The 20,671-nt window shown below is 36.6% G+C and overlaps 1 protein-coding gene across 3 annotated transcripts in view; it reads right to left on the bottom strand.

The window, feature by feature from the left end:
• The window catches only part of NELL2 (neural EGFL like 2), a 482,686-nt gene that overhangs the window by 228,497 nt on the left and 233,518 nt on the right, over window positions 1-20,671 (bottom strand). For all 3 annotated transcript variants that reach the window (XM_079938008.1, XM_079938009.1, XM_079938010.1), the window contains 2 exons: window positions 6,238-6,329; window positions 2,997-3,099 (listed from right to left, as the gene is read on the bottom strand). In XM_079938008.1, the coding sequence (XP_079794134.1) occupies window positions 2,997-3,099; window positions 6,238-6,329 (195 nt within the window). The remainder of the gene's footprint in view (window positions 1-2,996; window positions 3,100-6,237; window positions 6,330-20,671) is intronic.

Raw genomic sequence — 20,671 nt, 5'->3', positions numbered from 1 at the left:
ACAGTACTGATAGCAATGGAATTATTTAAATGTGTATAAAAAAATACATGAATCTAACAAATAATCCCATTATTTCATGGATACTACTGCTTAGGAATAAAAGTAAATTTTCACAAAATGAGTTGACTAACAGTGGACATTAAAACATTAACTAAATAATGTTATTTGTGGTACACAGATAACAAGAATCATGAAGATGTAATTGAATGATGTGGGAAACTATGAATTGTCCAGAAGTTGGGTGCAAACAATTTACACCCACTCAGCCTTATGCACACGGTGCCTCTATCACTTCTAATTGTAAGGCACGACAAAGTCAATGCTAAATTAAAGTTGGGCTTCCAGTGAATAGGACTTGATGGTCTGTAAGCAGAGAAAGGGGCGGCCAAGGAAGGAGAAGAAGAATGGGACGGGCTGAGATATGAAAACATATAGTTTCACGTTATTTCTGTACCTTTCTAAGTCAGAGTCCTCGCTGTATCATGAAGTCTCTGTTGTGTTGTAATTTGTCATAAGCTTCCTTGAAAGAGCTCTCAAATATGAAAAAAGTGAAAAGAACATTCCTGCTCCACTGTTCCTGAGCTGCTACAATGGAAGACAGCAGGGTACCTAGAAAACAGCCCTGGCTGGATTTGACTTGGTGTCTAGAAGTTTGGAGCCTTATTTCGGTGCACAGCTTGGTTTCCAACCACCGGCGGAGCCTCCAGTGGAAAGGTCAACAATTTAATCTCATGCTCTGCCCTCAGGGAATATTTACTAACTGTTGCTGAACAACTTAGTTTTTCAGATGTGAACATGGCATCTTTAGCACTAGGCAGACAGGCCTGGAAACTGGAGGCCAACCTTACTACAAATGAATTTGTCACAATAGGTGTGTAGCAGTTGATTCAAACTTTAAGCCTTCAAAACTTGACGTTTTTTAGTTTAAAAGTCAGAGAATACCAGGAGGACTCATTTGTTTATTCTATTTATTTGAAGTCAGAAATGGAAGTAACCTTTATTTTAAACGGTGCTAAATGTTTCAAGAAAGGCCAACTTGTCCAATTTCAGTTCCAGTTCTAAACCAGAGGTTCTCAATCCAGGCTGAGTAAAATAATTTATTGAAGAGTGTTTTTTAAGGTGATACCAAGGCTCCATCCCATATATCTGAAATCTGGCTCTGAAACACTTATTCAGGAATTAGGAAAAGGTCTTTGAGCTTCTGCCTTAGCGAAGGCAACTCCATATTGGAAGCCCCAGTTACATTTTGAGAAAAACCTATGACCTAGGCCTGACTAAGCTATAATATGATTAAATGCTTAAAGAATAACCTTCTACATGCTTGAGAAATTCCAGGAACTACAGGACATTTCAAGCCTGCAGCTACAGACAACTGCTCTCCCTACACAATCAAGGTGACTCGGACCAGACCACTGCACCACCAATTTCAAGGCAATTATCGAAGCAGACTGTGCTGCTCCACACATCCCCCCTACTGCACACCTCTGAAACTTTTCCTTTACAAACTCTTGTCCCCTAACTGGCAACTCGGAGATGGTTTTGGGGACACTAGTCCATCTTCCCAGGTTGCCGGCTTCCTGAATAATACATCTTTCTTTTTCCACCAAACCTTGTCTCCAGAACATTGACTTTTGAGCAATGAGAAGCCAAACCTGAGTTTGGTTCTGGCTCTGGCCAGTCACATATCAATGATATCAGGATCTCAGGTGGAGGGGGTGTAGGTCACGGTATATTTTGTCATTGTATTGATATTTTGAGTGGGCTGTGTAAACATATTAATTTTTAAAACTATAGGCAATTTAAATGTAACCAGTTTTGTAGCTAGCTTTTCCATTCTTAATTTGCTCTTGGTAATGTATTAAGGCTCTTTAAAAAGAAATGGATGCAATCAGGCCGTCTTAATTGAATGGATGGAAGAAGTAGCTAAAAAGAAAATGAAAAAACTGTACCACCCTCCTAAAAATGGGAGAGAGAGATCTTATGTTTCCTTTTTAATAGATGAGATTAAAAGGAAACAAAATAGTATATGTTTTATAAAGTTTCTTTTTCTTACTTTTTTCCATTTAAGTTTTATTTTGCACCAATAAAGGCTAGTATTAAAACAAGTGCGAGTACCTCATTTAAGGCACTGTTATACAGTACCAACTACATGAGTTATGAGTCTCAGCTACATCCCAGGTGTCATACTAGGTATTAAGAATATAGAGATGAATATAAAGACCCAGCCTGTTACATTTTGGACCTCAAGGTGCAAAATCCAATGAAGGAGACAGATTCACAAACACATAATTTCAGGATAACACAAGAAGGCACATATAATTTCATGATTGGTAAGGAACATAAAAATTCCATATAATTAATCCTTTAGTTTACTACTTAAATCTATAACAAAATACCAAGTTTAAGAATCTTTAGTGATGGGCAACTCACTGCCTCCTGGGCAGCCCACTGCATTTCTGAATACCTCAAGTTTTACTGTTTTCTTATTCTGAACTAAAAATCTAAGTTCCTTCTACTTATTGGTCATAGGCTTATCATCATAGAGGCAACACAGAATAAGCAATGCATGTCTGATGGCCTCTCTCTTCTTGGTAGTGTAGAAGCCTATCAGTGAAGGAGAGTGGAATTGTGAAGAGAGGGATTTGAACAACACGGGAATTATGCTCAGACAATTATAAAATCAGACTGAAGAGAAAAGAAAGGAAATTGCCCCCCACCCCCAGCAAAAAAAAGAAACAATAAAATAACTCAGCACTGTTGTGTAAGTGTTTTCAACAATGCCATGCTGACTCAGGACAAGTACACAGAGAGAAGTATAGAAACCCAGAGCTTGAGACAGGTACAATACACCCTGCAGAAATGCATGGGAGCATCTCGATTTTAATTCGATAGTCTTTGGAAATAACTTGATTATAAAAAGTTCTATTTCCTGTCAGTTGAAGTAGCCTCTTAGAATGACTCATGCACATAAATTTTATTTTACAGACAAGCCTTACCTTTACAAACTTTGCAACAGCTATGAGACAAGGTAATCTGATGAGACTCTGGACAATCCAGAGCTGGACAGCCTGAACTCTCAACCAGCTTCATGGTCTGGTCCTGTCAGACAACAGAAAATAAGAGCTTCAAACCTCTTAATTAGGAATAACTCAGAAGTTTCCAGATCCGACATCCAAGAAATTTCTTCGAACATGAGAGTAAAATTTTCACCCTGAGAACCTCTGCACAGGTCACACACTCACTTGCAAAATAACATTAAATGACAACTGGAAAGCCTTTCAAATGGACAAGCAGCTCTGGGAATGGAAGCATGCCACGCTGCAGCCATGCCTTCAATTTCCAAACATCAGGGTAATCCTGAAAGATTCTGTTAGTTTACAACATATTTGCACATCCCGATGACAACTGTGTCAAAGATACAGCTTGAATTCTATCAATAGCTCACTTTGGAAAAAACAATAAATAAAACCCGGGCTTTTTAAACATTCTCATTTCAAAGTTTCCTAAACTGTTATAGATTATCCCAAGTGAGTGTGATGAGGAACATTGGGGATCTCTCACAAAACTATAAGGAAAATGAGGGCAGGATTTATGTCTCGTGAGCATGAATGTCTTGCATTTTTTCTGGCATATAATAAGCAATCGAAAACTTTTCCTGAATGAATGAATAAATCAATGTAAAACGATTATAGTTCTAGCCACCGAAGCAGATAAAACCCTTCTCAAAGAGAAACCAAAATACAGAACAGAATACTTTTCTGATAAATGTAACAGCACTGCCCTTGAAGCCAACATTTTGCTTCTATACTGTCAACCTCCAGTCTCTTTAAGAGCGAGGGTCATTAACTGTTATACTATGCTTACCAATACATAAGTAATAAAATAACCGTTGGAACTTGAAGGCTTCTGTTTTAATACTGCTCAATAGCTTAGCTTTTTAGATATCATTTCTATAAGTACTGCTTTTATTGAAGAAATCGTAATTTCAATATCTCCCTCTTCCTGGCTTATCAATGGAAAGGACCTTCTCCAAGTCACCATAATGGCAGGAAAAAAAAAGAAAGAAAGTGTCAGAAGACATGTATACAGTGGAGTCAAACTCTATTCTTCCTTTGGTTTGACGGTAATATCCATCCTGATAATCTTCTTTTCAGGACCACCGTGTTTTTCTGTGTTACTATGAAACTCACAGACCCCCCAGGACACATTTTCAAGGCCACAAAACTGACAATAAAGGAACAAAGAAGGACTAGAATTGACAGCCCAGAAAATGGAAGCCTGAGAGAGATGACAATTATGTAAAATAGCTCAGGGGCCTGAAGGGAGAAAAAACAATGGGAGTCCTTAATGTCAAGAATTTAGTGAAGAATACAAAAGCTTATGAAATTCTGGTAGAGCTGTGCTGTCGAATCCACAGCCACTAGCTACAAGATTCTGACAACTTTGTATGATAAAATAATGTAAAATATTTCATTAAGAATTTTATATTGATTACATTAGAAATGATAATATTTTGGATATATGGGGTTGAATACAGAAAATTTAGCCCAAATAAAAATCACATGTGTGGCTTGCATCATATTTCTACTGGACAGCACAGCATTAGAGGGTAGGAAGTGATTTCTTTTGTTTGAGCAAATAAATGGTAACATTTATCCATTCACCCAATATTTATTAAGCACCTGCAGAGTTGCCTATACACAGACTTCTCACAAATCGAATTTAAAATAAAATCACTTTATAGGTATTTTAAAATCAAATAGGAAACTATCTCAGTAAATTTTAGATCATAATTATCAGTATTATGGAATACATTTGTCAAATGAAAAGAACACACACACACACAAAGTGGAGAATCTTCAAATGCCTTCACAATTTTCAGATTTAGGGCTGATATTTCAAAGTTAGAGTTTACTTAGAAACCAGCTGATAAAAGTTTTCCACCTTCCTTGAAGTAAAATTTCTCAGATTTCCTTGGTGTTGCTAGATCTCACTCCAAGCCTTCCAATCCTTATATCTACCGTGGGACCTGCTCCACTCAAAACAGCATTGGTGAAGGGATGCTGACGGAGAAAAATCCATCTGGAAATATAGCTTCAGCAATTGTGTTAGTGTTCCTATGCCCCAGCTCCCTTAACTTTAAGATGGTAACCTACATCATGGGAGAGCTTATTTAGAGCCAAAAGAAGCAGCTGGAATACCTTATAACGGACATGGACAAATCAGAGCTTTCACGTTCCAGAAACCAAATCTGTCACAGTTTTGCATCTTTATGTCTCTGCCTTGCTTATCCCAAATGTCTTCCAACTTAAGATGCACGAGGTATACAGCTGGATTTTTCAGATTCAACTTACCTTGGCAAAATTCTGAGGATTTTCCTTTCCCCAACACTTAATCATATGAATGCTCACAGTTTATTGCCAGCAGAGTAAATCACTTATCTTAATTTTCCAAATAACCTATACATACTAAGTCATCCCCACAAACCATGTACAGGAGGCATTTGAAGAAGAAAATTAAGGATCAAATGTAAATGAACCCTAAAGCAGAAACTTTATATGTAGACAGTTTCCTTTAGACAGAATATGGCTTGAAATATAACATTATGGTCAAGGAATATAAAATCATAGTTTATAAAAGGTAAATGTGAAAAGTGTTATGAAACATATTTAGTTTTTCAATTAGTAGGTCAAGAAGCAGACTTAAAATGAATCACGTTTGCTTCAGAAGCATATGTCAAAAGCACATGTATAAAACATTCCCCTTAAAATTATTTAAAAGATTCCTCCCAAAGGAATTAAGATCAATATCAATCTCATCTCCATCCAACACCTAATTTTTATGCGGTAAATTTGGTTCTGATTTTAATTGGACGGATATTTATCACGAGTCAAAAGCAAGAGTGAGAACAGGCCGAGTCTAATTTTATCTAATACATTTTCTTCAAAACAGCAAACAAGGAGTTGATTTGTGTTTGGAAAATGTAAGACAACTTCATAAAACTTTAATATGACAAAAGAGTGTTTTTATTTATTGGGAAAATTATTTTACAACCACTAATTTACATGATTGCAAAAACAATGAGAATTTCTATACATTTGAGCTATAATTATCATCTTAAATTTTCTCTTTGCCTTAGAATTTTAAAGGTATTACAAGGGTGAGATTTTTAAAGGAACATTTACTGTGTTCATGTAACGGAAAGAAATTTGAAACACACATGAAGAGCTTCCTTACCTGGCACTCATAGAGAACACATACGCCAGAAGAGGAGTAGACCGTATTTCTTTCTCCTTCAAAATAGGTTCGTCCATGAAATTGGCATATAGCTTTGGAGTAAAAAAAGTATATATTTTTTAAATGTTTCATTAAGAAAAATAGCTTACAGGTGTTCAGATCATTTTGCCACAATATTTCACACGTCCTTGTGACTTTTCAAGGTGTTTGAGTAACTAAACCTAAATTCAACCCAATATAAGGCACATGTAGGCTCAAGTTATTTTCATGCCCATTAAGTTCAGAGAGTAAAATAAGGTACAAAAAGGATAAGGGGCAATGGCAAGTCAGAATTAAACTCTGAAAAAGGAGTGCTGATAAGCAGACTCAAAGCTAATTACTTGCCTGTTAGATGATGTCCCACTTCAGGGCACATTAAGCAGGTGCTCAAAGAGCTACAAATCAGGGGCAACACAAATATGAGAAAAGTTCATTTTTTATATACCATTACAGAATTTTTTTTTTTTTTTTTTGCGGTACGCGGGCCTCTCACTGCTGTGGCCTCTCCCGTTGTGGAACACAGGCTCCGGACGCGCAGGCTCAGCGGCCATGGCTCACGGGCCCAGCTGCTCCGCGGCATGTGGGATCCTCCCGGACCGGGGCACGAACCCGTGTCCCCTGCATCGGCAGGCGGACTCTCAACCACTGTGCCACCAGGGAAGCCCCATTACAGAATTTTAAAACAGAAAATTAGAAAGAAACTGTTTTAATTCCAGTACATACATGTAAATGTTATGTTTTATGGGTTAGTATCATTTTATTTGTAAGTACATGTGGGTTAAGGCACCCTATTTAAGATGTTGAAAGGTCTTAATCTGGGCCTGCCTTGCTTCCATCACAATTAAATAAAATTTTAAGATAGAACTTCAGACTCTGGTGAAAACATTTTTAATGAGTGAAGATGCATACAAAGTATCAAAGAATTTTTTTGAGACTTTCAAAATATTTACAATTCACAGCAAACATTTAGCCAATGGAAACTGCTTGCTTGTTTTGAAATGAATGTTTCACACTACCTATGTTGACTCATCACCTAAACAGAGACAGATTTACCCTGAAGCTAATTAAGCTTAACTTTCAGTATCCTTCTTGGGCTTAGCCCTCCATTCTAAGATTCTGAACCAACTTTTGTTTTCACAGATTTGCACTGTTTTCCTTTCAAAGGACACTCAATATTGTAGATGCTTTGGAGCTCCATAACATCTAGATCAACCCAAGCTAATCACTTCAAAAGACCAGAGGAAGCAGTCATCTGATAGGAAAAAAACTCAAGCAGTTTGTTAGCCCTATTTACTAAATCCAATTTTTAATTTTAACTACATGGATTTTACAAAAGGGGTGTGTATATTTCCTTTTAATTCCATTGTGTGAGTTAGAATAAAGTCCCTCTTCAGAATTTATATACCCCATTATCTTTAAAAGTATCACATTGCCTAAAAAAATTTATAACAGAAATTAGACATACTTCTATTAAATATTAAGTATATATATGGTTGTAGAAATATTCATATTTAAGCCAACTTTCATCTTTGCCCAAAAGTTAACTGATTATTTAAAAGCTGCACATTTAAATAATGGAAAGCATGCACATTTTAAAAATGCCATCCTTCAGCTGATCTCCTTACTCAGCTTTTATTAACAAATTTCACTACATAATATATATTACTGGAAAATTGATTTTAAAGTTTTGGAGGTTGTTGGAAGTGAATAAACTTACTTGCATAAATTATATTACTTAAAAGCTGGCTGAAGCTTGCTCACTCATGAATATTCAAAATGAAAATAGGGAGTTGTCAGTTGCACACTATCTATCATATATGAATTACAATAGCATGTGCATTTACTTAATGAACCTGATTGATTGTAAAATGTCTATATCCAACGTGTAATTTTTAAGATTGTGCTTTGTTTTTTCTTATGAGATTCAATAACCTCAAAGTGCCAAGATCTGGCTTATGGCATGTTCAATTATACTTAAGTACCACATTTTATAAGATAAGGAGAATAAATAAAACCTTCTTCTATTCAGCACCTGCCAGTCAAAGGTTCCTAAGCCTATTATATTATACAACTCGGTAACTGCAGTCTATTCAGGCCCAAGGGTACGTTGAAGAAAAAAATATGATGTTCCAAGTCTTTCTTAGAGCAGAGGGAAAAGGAAACACTGTAAAACCACAAAGGTAAATTCTTCTTATACAAAGTCTTATGATAATTTAATACTCATGCAGAGCAGATGGACCTTCTGCTCTAAACTCTTAATTCAAAAGACTCAAATAGGCAACTTGTGAGACAATAGGGCACCAAATGGAGCTTGGCAGAGCGAGAAGCACAAAACGAATGAGATCACAATTGCTTCATTTCCTTTCAAGCAATCAGCACAAACAGGGTGAATCTGGCTTAGAAAGAACCCAAAGTGAGTGATTTTTGTCTCGTTTCTTTTTTGATCAGTTGCTGTGATTCTCCATAATTCTGAGGTTTACTCTAAATACCTAGTAATGCCATCAGGGTATGCCTTCCCTAGGTTCTTTAGGGGAAAAATGTTAAGAAACTCAGAAATACATATATACATATATAGGTATATATTCCTAATCATTCCTAAAAAATACTACAAGGAATCTTGAAAATCCATAAGGATGGCTCTGGGACGTAGGAGTAGACTGCAGGAGTAAAAGTCGTATTAATCTGTTGATACATTTAACAAATTCGTACTGAGCTCCTGCTAACATGCCAGGTAGTCTGCTAGGTGCTAGGATTCAAAGATGAAAGAGACATGTTTCTACCCCTCACTACTGAGTTGGGAAGACAGATTCGTACACAACTAACTATAATAAAAGCCAAGCTCAAGTGCTATAACTGAGAAATTCATAAGTGACAGGTAAACACAGGAGACCAAGTGGTAAACTGGGGGTGGGGGTGGGGGCACTGGATCAAAGGTGAGGAAACAAGGGCTGGAGAAGGACCCAGACTCTGGCAATAGCGACAAGTCATCATCACCCCAGGGATAAGGAACAGGGAGAGGAAATGGTTTTATTGGAGCCCACAGTGAGCCAGAGTTATGAAGGAGAGGCAGCCCAGTGGGAGTCGAAATCATGAGAGACACAGGTATCACCAGAAACCCAGCCTGGTGCAGGGAAGGAGCAGGGGAGAAACACCGCCAACTCTCTCTCCTCTGGCCTTCCTATTTCCTGCCAGTGCATCCCATTGGCAAATCCTACCCAAAGCCAGCTGGCAAGGAGACCAGGGTGATACAGTCTGCAGAAGTCCAGCTCCTGGGGTACAGAGTAGGACAGAGAAAGACAGGTGGGGTGTGTGGGTGTCCAGGAGAAAGAATAACCAACCCCAAGCACTGGTAGCTATCACAGTAATTCAATTTAGACCATGAAGAGAAATAGTTTACAAGGATAGGTTGCTTACAAAAGCATGAGAGAGTGGAACACAGTAAAAATAAATTTTAAAGAGGGAAAATTGAGACATTTAAAAAATACAGCTCTATTTAAAAAAAAAAAAAAACCCAGATAGCTTATCAAAATGAGATCCATAAGCAAGGAGAAGGCAAAATGAAGGAACTGGACAGATCAAGTGTTAAAACAGAGGAGAGGAAACAGATTAGGTGCTGCCTTCATTTTAACCAAGGCTAGCCCCTGTAGGTATCAGGGACAAAGCCTCAGGGATAATAATGATCACTGTGGCTACCACACTGACTGCAAGAAAGTCTCTAGAATTCCCTAACTGAACTGCACCTCCCTGCTTACCCTTCCCCAGCACAGTATAAGAAATCACTTCCTCAACAAAACAACAAAGGAATAATCATTTTGCTGTATTGATTTCTTCTTCAATTCAACTGCATTAACATGTTCATAGAGGCTTCATTTCTTTCCTAGTTTTGGGGTGTGTGTGTGTGTGTGTGTGTGTGTGTGTGCTGGTGTGTGCATATATAGCAATAAGTTTCTTGTGACATAACTCTGGATTCCTATGTCCAAATCATTTACCAGCTTAAAGCAGAATTATGCCAACTAGGCTGCATTTTCAAAGATCTACGCTAAGTGATTTATTGAGTATATTACATGTACATATTCGAAGGTAATGAAGCCTCTAGGGGGGAGGGTATTAATTCATTGATACAGTCTTATCCCCTTGCAGACTAAGAAGCTAAGCCCCCATGCAGTCAGACTAACCCATAGCACTACTGCTACTCTTAAGTTATTAATATTAACCAATGTCAAAGGCATATTCACTACGACTCTCATACACACACACACACACACACACACACACACACACACACAATACCATACACACACACCAGGGGGTGCCGTTCACATCGTGTGAATTATGTCACTCAGAGCTGTCCAATGAACAGTCTATTAAGCCATAGGGAGAGAAATTAACTACAACTTGGGGAAATTCAATAGGATGCTGTAACAATTGGTATACATGTTTTACCAAGGTTATATTAAATATCACTAATCACATAGTTAATAGCACCATAATTATGAGAAAATCTGAAAAAGCAATTAATGTGAATTATTTTCACTTAATCTCTCCTCTACTTTAACAATTAACAAGAAATAAGAACACAGGAAATGCAACAGATGCAAATTTGAGACTCTTCAGTTGTAAAAATGTGAAAAGGAATTTATAGAACAGATTGAGAAATGGATAAGTGAAAGAAGCCAGTAAAACTCTAAAAGCTATAAGTTACACATTAAAATCATGATTCATTGGTCATTAATGCAAAGATAGAAAATGCAGATCCCTCTAATGAGATCTAAATCAACTTCTGCAAACCTTTGTAGAAAAAATTATCCAAATCTATCTAACAATATTTTAGAATATAAAAGCAAATAGACATATATTTCACTTCTAAACATTTCCTCAGTGACTATATATTTAGATTCTTTTTATTACTGGATTGAAAATACATGAGTCTACACTAAATTTCCCTATTGGTATCATCACCTTTAAAAATGATACAACACAGAGGGCAGACAGCAGAGCAAGAAGAACTACAATCCTGCAGCCTGTAGAACAAAAAACACATCCACAGAAAGATAGAAAAGACGAAAAGGCAGAGAGCTATGTACCAGATGAAGGAATAAAATAAAACCTCAGAAAAACAACTAAATGAAGTGGAGATAGGCAACCTTCCAGAAAAAGAATTCAGAATAATGATAGTGGAGATGATCCAGGACCTCAGAAAAAGAATGGAGACAAAAATCCAAAAGATGCAAGAAATGTTTAACAAAGACCTAGAAGAATTAAAGAACAAACAAACAGAGATGAACAACACAATAACTGAAATGAAAACTAAACTAGAAGGAATCAATAGCAGAATAACTGAGGCAGAAGAACGGATAAGTGACCTGGAAGACAGAATGGTGGAATTCACTGCTGTGGAACAGAATAAAAAAAAAAGAATGAAAAGAAAAGAACACAGCCTAACAGACTTCTGGGACAACATTAAACGCAACAACATTCGCATTATAGGGGTCCCAGAGGGAGAAGAGACAGAGAAAGGACCAGAGGAAATATCTGAAGAGATTATAGTGGCAAATTTCCCTAAAATAGGAAAGGAAATAGCCACCCAAGTCCAGGAAGTGCAGAGAGTCCCATACAGGATAAACCGAAGGAGAAACATGCCGAGACACACAGTAATCAAATTGGCAAAAATTAAAGACAAAGAAAAATTATTGAAAGCAGCAAGGGAAAAACGACAAATAACATAAAAGGGAACTCCCATAAGGTTAACAGCTGATCTCTCAGCAGAAACTCTACAAGCCAAAAGAGAGTGGCATGATATATTTCAAGTGATGAAAGGGAAGAACCTACAACCAAGATTACTGTACCTGGCAAGGATCTCATTCAGATTTGATGGAGAAATCAAAAGCTTTACAGATAAGCAAAAACTAAGAGAATTCCGCACCACCAAACCAGCTCTACAAAAAATGCTAAAGGAACTTCTCTAAGTCTGAAACACAACAGAAGAAAAGGACCTACAAAAACAAACCCAAAACAATTAAGAAAATGGTAATAGGAACATGCATATCGATAATTACCCTAAATGTGAATGTGTTAAATGCGCCAACCAAAAGACACAGGCTTCCTGAATGGATACAAAAAACAAGACCCATATATATGCTGTCTACAAGACCCTACCACAGACCTAGGGACACATTCAAACTGAAAGTGAGGGGATGGAAAAAGATATTCCATGCAAATGGAAATCAAAAGAAAGCTGGAGTAGCAATTCTCATATCAGAAAAAATAGACTTTAAAATAAAGAATGTTACAAGAGACAAGGAAGGACACTACATAATGATCAAGGGATCCATCCAAGAAGAATATATAACAATTATAAATATATATGCACCTGACATAGGAGCACCTCAATACATAAGGCAACTGCTAACAGCTATAAAAGACGAAATGGACAGTAACACAATAATAGTGGGGGACTTTAATACCTCATTTAAACCAATGGACAGATCATCCAATATGAAAATTAATAAGGAAACACAAGCTTTAAATGACACAATTGACCAGATAGATTTATGGGACATTTATAGGACATTCCATCCAAAAACAGCAGATTACACTTTCTTCTCAAGTGCACATGGAATATTCTCCAGGATAGATCACATCTTGGGTCACAAATCAAGCCTCAGTAAATTTAAGAAAATTGAAATCATATCAATCATCTTTGCTGATCACAATACAATGAGATTAGAAATGAATTAAAGGCAAATAAATGTAAAAAACACAAATACATGGAGGCTAAACACTACGTTACTAAATAACCAAGAGATCACTGAAGAAATCAAAGAAGAAAACAAAAAATACCTACAGACAAATGACAATGAAAACACGACGATCCATAACCTATGGGATGCAGCAAAAGCAGTTCTAAGAGGAAAGTTTATAGCTACACAAGCCTACCTGAAGAAACAACAAACATCTCAAATAAACAGTCTAACTATACACCTAAAGGAACCAGAGAAAGAAGAACAAACAAAACACAAAGTTAGCAGAAGGAAAGAAATCATAAAGATCAGAGCAGAAATAAATGAAATAGAAACAAAGAAAACAATACCAAAGAACAATAAAACTAAAAGCTGGTTCTTTGAGAAGATAAACAAAATTGGTAAACCATTAGTCAGACTCATCAAGAAAAAGAGGGAGAGGCCTCAAATCAAGAAAATTAGAAATGAAAAAGGAGAAGTTACAACAGACACCACAGAAATACAAAGCATCCTAAGAGAGTACTACAAACAACTCTACGCCAATAAAATGGACAACCTGGAAGAAATGGACAAATTCTTAGAAAGGTATAACCTTCCAAGCCTGAACCAGGAAGAAATAGAAAATATGAACAGACCAATCACAAGTAATGAAATTGAAACTGTGATTAAAAATCTTCCAACAAACAAAAGTCCAGGACCAGATGGCTTCACAGGTGAATTCCATCAAACATTTAGAGAAGAGCTAACACCCATCTTTCTCAAACTCTTCCAAAAAACTGTGGAGGAAGGAACACTCCCAAACCCATTCTATGAGGCCACCATCAGCCTGATACCAAAACCAGACAAAGATACTACAAAAAAGGAAGATTACAGACCAATATCACTGATGATTATAGATGCAAAAATCCTCAACAAAATACTAGCAAACAGAATCCAACAACACATTAAAAGGATCATGCACCATGATCAAGTGGGATTTATCCCAGGGATGCAAGGATTCTTCAATTTATGCAAATTAATCAATGTGATACACCATATTAACAAATTGAAGAAGAAAAACCATATGATCATCTCAATAGATGCAGAAAAAGCTTCTGACAAAATTCAACACCCATTTATGATAAAAACTCTCCAGAAAATGGGCATGGAGGGAAACTACATCAACATGATAAAGGCCATGTATGACAAACCCACAGCAAACATCACTCTCAATGGTGAAAAACTGAAAGCATTTCCTCTAAGATCAGGAACAATACAAGGATGTCCATTCTCACCACTATTATTCAACATAGTTTTGGAAGTCCGTGCCATGGCAGAGAAGAACAAGAAATAAAACGAATACATATTGGAAAAGAAGAGGTAAAACTGTTACTGTTTGCAGATGACATGATACTATATATAGAGAATCCTAAAGATGCCACCAGAAAACTACCAGAGCTAATCAATGAACTTGGTAAAGTAGCAGGATACAAAATTAATGCATAGATATCTCTTGCATTCCTATACACTAATGATGAAAAATCTGAAAGAGAAATTAAGAAAACACTCCTATTTACCATTGCAACAAAAAGAATAAAATATCTAGGAATAAACCTACCTAGGGAGGCAAAAAACCTGTATGCAGAAACTATAAGACACTGATGTAAGAAATTAAAGAAGATACAAACAGATGGAGAGATATATCATGTTCTTAGATTGGAAGAATCAATATTGTGAAAATGACTCTACTACCCAAAGCAATCTACAAATTCATTGCAATCCCTATCAAATTACCAATGGCATTTTTTACAGAACTAGAACAAAAAATCTTAAATTTTGTATGGATTCACAAAAGACCCCGAATAGTCAAAGCAGTCGTGAGGGATAAAAACGGAGCTGGAGGAATCAGACTCTCTGACTTCAGACTATACTATAAAGCTACAGTAATCAAGACAATATGGTACTGGCACAGAAACAGAAACACAGGTCAATGGAACAAGATAGAAAGCCCAGAGTTAAACCTGCACACCTATGGTCAACTAACCTATGACAAAGGAGGCAAGGATATACAATGGAGAAAAGACAGTCTCTTCAATACATGGTGCTGGGAAAACTGGACTCTACATGTAAAAGAATGAAATTAGAACACTCCCTAACACCATACATAAAAATAAACGCAAAATGGATTAGAGACCTAAATGTAAGACCAGACACTATAAAACTCTTAGAGGAAAACATAGGAAGAACACTCTTTGACATAAATCACAGCAAGATCTTTTTTGATCCACCTCCTAGAGTAATGGAATTAAAAACAAAGATAAACAAATGGGACCTAATGAAACTTCAAAGCTTTTGCACAGCAAAGGAAACCATAAACAAGACGAAAAGACAACCCTCAGAATGGGAGAAAATATTTGCAAACGAATCAATGGACAAAGGATTATTCTCCAAAATATATAAACAGCTCATGCAGCTCAATATTAAAAAAACAAACAACCCAATCAGAAAATGAGCATAAGACCTAAATAGACGTTTCTCCAAGAAGACATACAGATGGCCAAGAAGCACATGAAAAGCTGCTCAACATCACTAATAATTAGAGAAATGCAAATCAAAACTACAATGAGGTATCACCTCACACCAGTTAGAATGGGCATCATCAGAAAATCTACAAACAACAAATGCTGGAGAGGGTGTGGAGAAAATGGAACCCTCTTGCACTGTTGGTGGGAATGCAAACTGATACAGCCACTATGGAGCACAGTATGGAGGTTCCTTAAGACACTAAAAATAGAATTACCATATGATCTGGCAATCCCACTACTGGGTATATATGCCAGCCATAACTGAAACAGACACATGCACCCCAATGTTCACTGCAGCACTATTTACAATAGCCAGGTCATGGAAGCAACGTAAATGCTCATCGACAGACGAATGGATAAAGAAAATACGGTACATATATACAATGGAATATTACTCAGCCATAAAAAGGATCGAAATTGGGTCATTTGTTGAGACGTGGATGGATCTAGAGACTGTCATACAGAGTGAAGTATGTCAGAAAGAGAAAAACAAATATTGTATATTAACGCATATATGTGGAACCTAGAAAAATGGTACAGATGAACTGGTTTGCAGAGCAGAAATAGAGACACAGATGTAGAGAACAAACATATGGACACCAAGGGGGGAAAGCTGCGGGGGTGGGGGTGGGGATGTGATGAATTTGGCGATTGGGATTGACATGTATACACTGATGTGGATAAAACTGATGAGTAATAAGAACCTGCTGTATAAAAAAATAAATTAAATTTAATTTAAAAATTTTTTAAAAAGTTAAATGAAATAAATTCATTTTAAAATAATAATAATGCATTTTGGAAAAAAAAAGAAAATAAATAAATAAAAATGATACAACACAAAATTAAAGGTTATAGATACCAAGAAGAAAAACAGTATAATTCACTTAGTGAGAAATGGGATTTATAATTTCTTGAAAATTCTCTTTGAAAACACCAGGTATCAGTGATCTTTAAATTGTTTAAGCTGTCTGTTAAGGGCAGAGTTGTATAAAGTAGTGGCTTTTACATGATGTTCTTTCTAATCTTGATTTCCACTGGGAGGGCTCTTAAAAACCCCATGTACAATGGCAATTATTTCATTTTGAGTCAACATGATACTTATTTGTTAGTTATATACAAATCAAAACTGTTGGATGAGGGGCTTCCTGGAGGCGCAGTGGTTGACAGTCCGCCTGCCAATGCAGGGGACGCGGGTTCGTGCCCCGGTCCGGGAAGATCCCACGTGCCGCGGAGCGGCTGGGCCCGTGAGCCATGGCCGCTGAGCCTGCGCGTCCGAAGCCTGTGCTCCTCAACGGGAGAGGCCACGTCAGTGAGAGGCCCGCGTACCGCAAAAAAAAAAAAAAAGAAAACTGTTGGATGAGAAAATATCTCATTAACTGTAATTATGTATATTTTTATTATAGCTTTTAAAAAAGAATGCACAATAAATGTATTCATGAAACAGGCTAAGATTCTGTGGAGTCAAACAAAAACATCTGAATGTGTTTCAATATTCTTAAAAGACTCCAATCAGCCATGCTGCATTTATCCAGCCCACAATCTTGTTTGAAATCTGGACTCACTTGGAGTCAATTCTTAACAATATGGTTGTAATAAAAGTTTTAAGCACTAAGTGCTATAAATTAATTTTCCCTCTCTCTACAATGCTTAAATTTCTTTAGAGCACTGAAGCTATTTTTCCTTTCCTCTAGTTAGTTGTACATTTTTTTTAATCTTTCCTACATGAGATGGGGGCAGTGTCTTAATTTGTCTTTGGATCTTGTACTCAGCACCCAGCACTGGCCATAAATAATAAATTTTAAAGGTTTGTTGAATTTTTTTTTGTAAGTTCTCTTCTAGCTTCCTATTTGATGAAAAGCCTGAAAACAAGAAAATTGGCCTCTCTGATCTTCATGTGTCCCTTTATATTTGGCCCTATCCTTTGATTTTGCCTCTTATAATAAAGGTCCTATAAATTGGGTCTCACAGAAATATTTTGCCTTTTCTGTTAAATGGCAGCTTATTCTCCACTGAAGTAGAACTGGAGCACTTGAAATGGGAGCAGATCTATCAGTTACTGAAAAATAGCTGGCTACTCAAAGCAGTATGAATAATACAAGACAACACATACAACGGAAGTCTGCTTGGACAATTTGATGACAAAACCTTCTCCTTTCTCTACATAAAGCCAGTTTTTATGAGTCAACGCTGTTTAAATGATCAAAATTTCAGTGTTTAAATAATTCACAAATTCATTAATTATACATGATTGCTTCCTTTAACTAAATCTCATTAATTGTTTGGGAATTTAGTTGTTTGCAAAACTAATATCAGAGTTTAGGAAATGAGAGCATGAGAGCAGATGCACAAACCTCCTTTCTCATCCTATATATATCATGTCCTTGCACTTCTAAAGGACCAAAGAGTGCTTCTCCTAGGGGGCCTTAATTTAGGTCAGTAGCCTATTCTTCCAAAACGAAAACAGGCCCTGAAACACCATAAATCTAGCAGTAGTGAGGGGTTAGGAGGCAAAGGAGGATAAAAATAACTTCTAGAATACAACAAAAGCATAAATTCTAACACCCTATCCAGAGCAGCCTTTGGTTAGAAGGGTAGATACTGGGAAAGCAAGAATTGGATATTTAGAAGATCATAGCAAGAAGGCCAAGTCTATAGATGGAAGGAGGAACTCAGTACTTTTGCCCCTAATTTGATTCTACCTATTTAAATTGTAACTAAGATAGATCCTGAAATTCTTTTCCTTTAGCTACCTTTCTACCACTGGCCCCTATTCTTGATCCTACCTCACATACCACAGGATGGATTCTTTTAAAAAAGACAATGTAATGAATTCATTTAGTCTCCTGGGGATAAGAAAAATAAATTTAATGAGTGAAGGTAAAGATTTGGAGAAAAACATAATATTCATGTCAATACATGAACACGTTTAAAGTGACAACATGAACATACATGAGGTGACAGCTTTTACAAAGATAACATAATATATAATATAATATGGAAACTGCCACACACTGCTAGTTCAAAGCCAGAACTAGAACTCCTCTGAAAAACAGACTTCTGTGTACATTTTCTTACCACTAAGAATCCAGTGACCTCAGTCAAAATTTAAATGCCTAATCTTTAGTTTAACTTTGAGGAGTGTATTTCCAAAATGACTGGCACCTTTTAGACATATGCTGTTTCATTATTATATTGACAAAGATACTGAATGTTTTGTGAATTGTAAAGCATGATCCTTTTCATTATAAACCACACACTAGTGCTCAACTAAGAGATTACAAGTAAAGACCCTGAAAGAGTGATTGTGCAATTTTAAAATAGCATCTGTGTACAGGCAAAACAAAGAACGTATGGTAGGGGGTGGGGCCTGGGGAAGGTAGCTGTCTTAGGAGGACATATTTTAAATGTAGTTGTCTGAGTGGTATATTAATAACGCCTTCTATTATGCAAAGCGTATGAGCCAAGGGAAGAGAAGAAGCCAAAGGTTAAGGGGAGCCAGCTCCGTGTAGAATAAGACATGCAGACGGACAGCACACTGAGGAGGGAGGAGAGAGCAGAGGAAGCAACAGAGGACAAAATAATTATAAAGCATAAATTGAGATGGAGCAGGAGAAAGGAAAGCAGAAAGCAACGAAAGTTTAAACAAAAGGAAACTTGCAACAAGAGTGGCAACACCTGGTGGAAATAAGAAGCATTTATGATAACCTCCTGTCCACCAGGCACTGTCCTAGGAAGGCACCTTCCTGCCTTCAAGGAGCATTCAGTCTAGTGTGGGAAACAGAGAAGCACACGTACAAGGAAATCCACACAACTCAGAGGAAGAAAAACGTCTTATGAGAGTGAACTGGAAATGCTTTCCAGCAGAGGGGCATTTGAAAATGACCACTGAAGGAGAATCGCTTTAATGTGATTTAAATCAGAGACAGAGTACTCACAATACAGTCAGAGACCAGAATAGAATAATAATCATAATAGACTTCGGACCCAGATCCTAAAGAACATCTCATCAGGATACCTTTATAAGCTGGAATTCATTTATGATCAGTTGATTTTATAACCAATTTATATACTCCCAATCTACTGGGCCAACAGTTCTCAACTGTGGATGCATATTAAAATCACTTGAAGAACATTTAAAACTCTATGCCCAGCTGCATAATAATAAGAATCTCAGAGGGTAGGACTTGGGCTTCTTTATTTTTTAACACTGCCCACGTATACAGCTAAGCTTGAAAACTATATTTCTATGCAGAGGAAAAAGAACTAGGAAAAGAGAACATTAGAATTAACATTTAAATAAGGACAGTCACATAGATATTCAGTAGAAGACTCTTTATTCCATGTTATCTGGACAGGTATTTGGTCCATAGTTTGAAAAAAAACAGTTAAAGTGAGAAATCATAGACAACAATAAATATGTACCCTAAACATTTTAATTAAAAACACATCCTCACACATTCAACGTTTTGAAGTAGAACACTTTTCTTCAGTATGGATTCTCTGACTGTGCTTCATCGTAATCTTGATTATATAAATAAAATTTATAATGTGTTGCTCATAATTTCTAAGTTTTTGTTTGTTTGTTTTAAGGGAAACAAGACAGATACTCACAAAGCAATCTGAAAAGAGATCATTCTTATCCTATGTTTTCTTTCACGTTTTACAACTGTCTTACTGACACCTAGTTCAAGAGGATATTTTTTAGCAGTATGAGTTTATCATCTTTTCCCAAAGCATTCAACTTTTATTAAAAGAAATTTTATTTCTTTTCACATTCATATTTCATTGGCTTGCATATTATGTTATGAATATGTATTTATAGCATTTCAATAGTATTAGAATTACAGTACAAATACAGTTGCCATAAACAGGTTTGGGAACAAACATCTACCTCTTGGTTAGCATGCAAATCTAACTTAGGTTGTCATGGCAGCGTAAGTGTACAGGTTTAGCCTCAAGTTCAGCTGATACTTTTTTTTTAACAGCGCCAATGGAATCACAGAGGAGTGTTTCTCTGATCACTTGGAGATCTTATTTAAATGAAGATCCTCGTTAGGTAGATCTGGAATGGGGCCTGAGATTCTGCATGTC

The sequence above is a fragment of the Stenella coeruleoalba genome, assembly GCF_951394435.1.
Source record: "Stenella coeruleoalba genome assembly, chromosome: 11".
NCBI classification, from domain to species: domain Eukaryota; kingdom Metazoa; phylum Chordata; class Mammalia; order Artiodactyla; family Delphinidae; genus Stenella; species Stenella coeruleoalba.
This window is presented reverse-complemented; position numbering and strand designations above follow the sequence as displayed.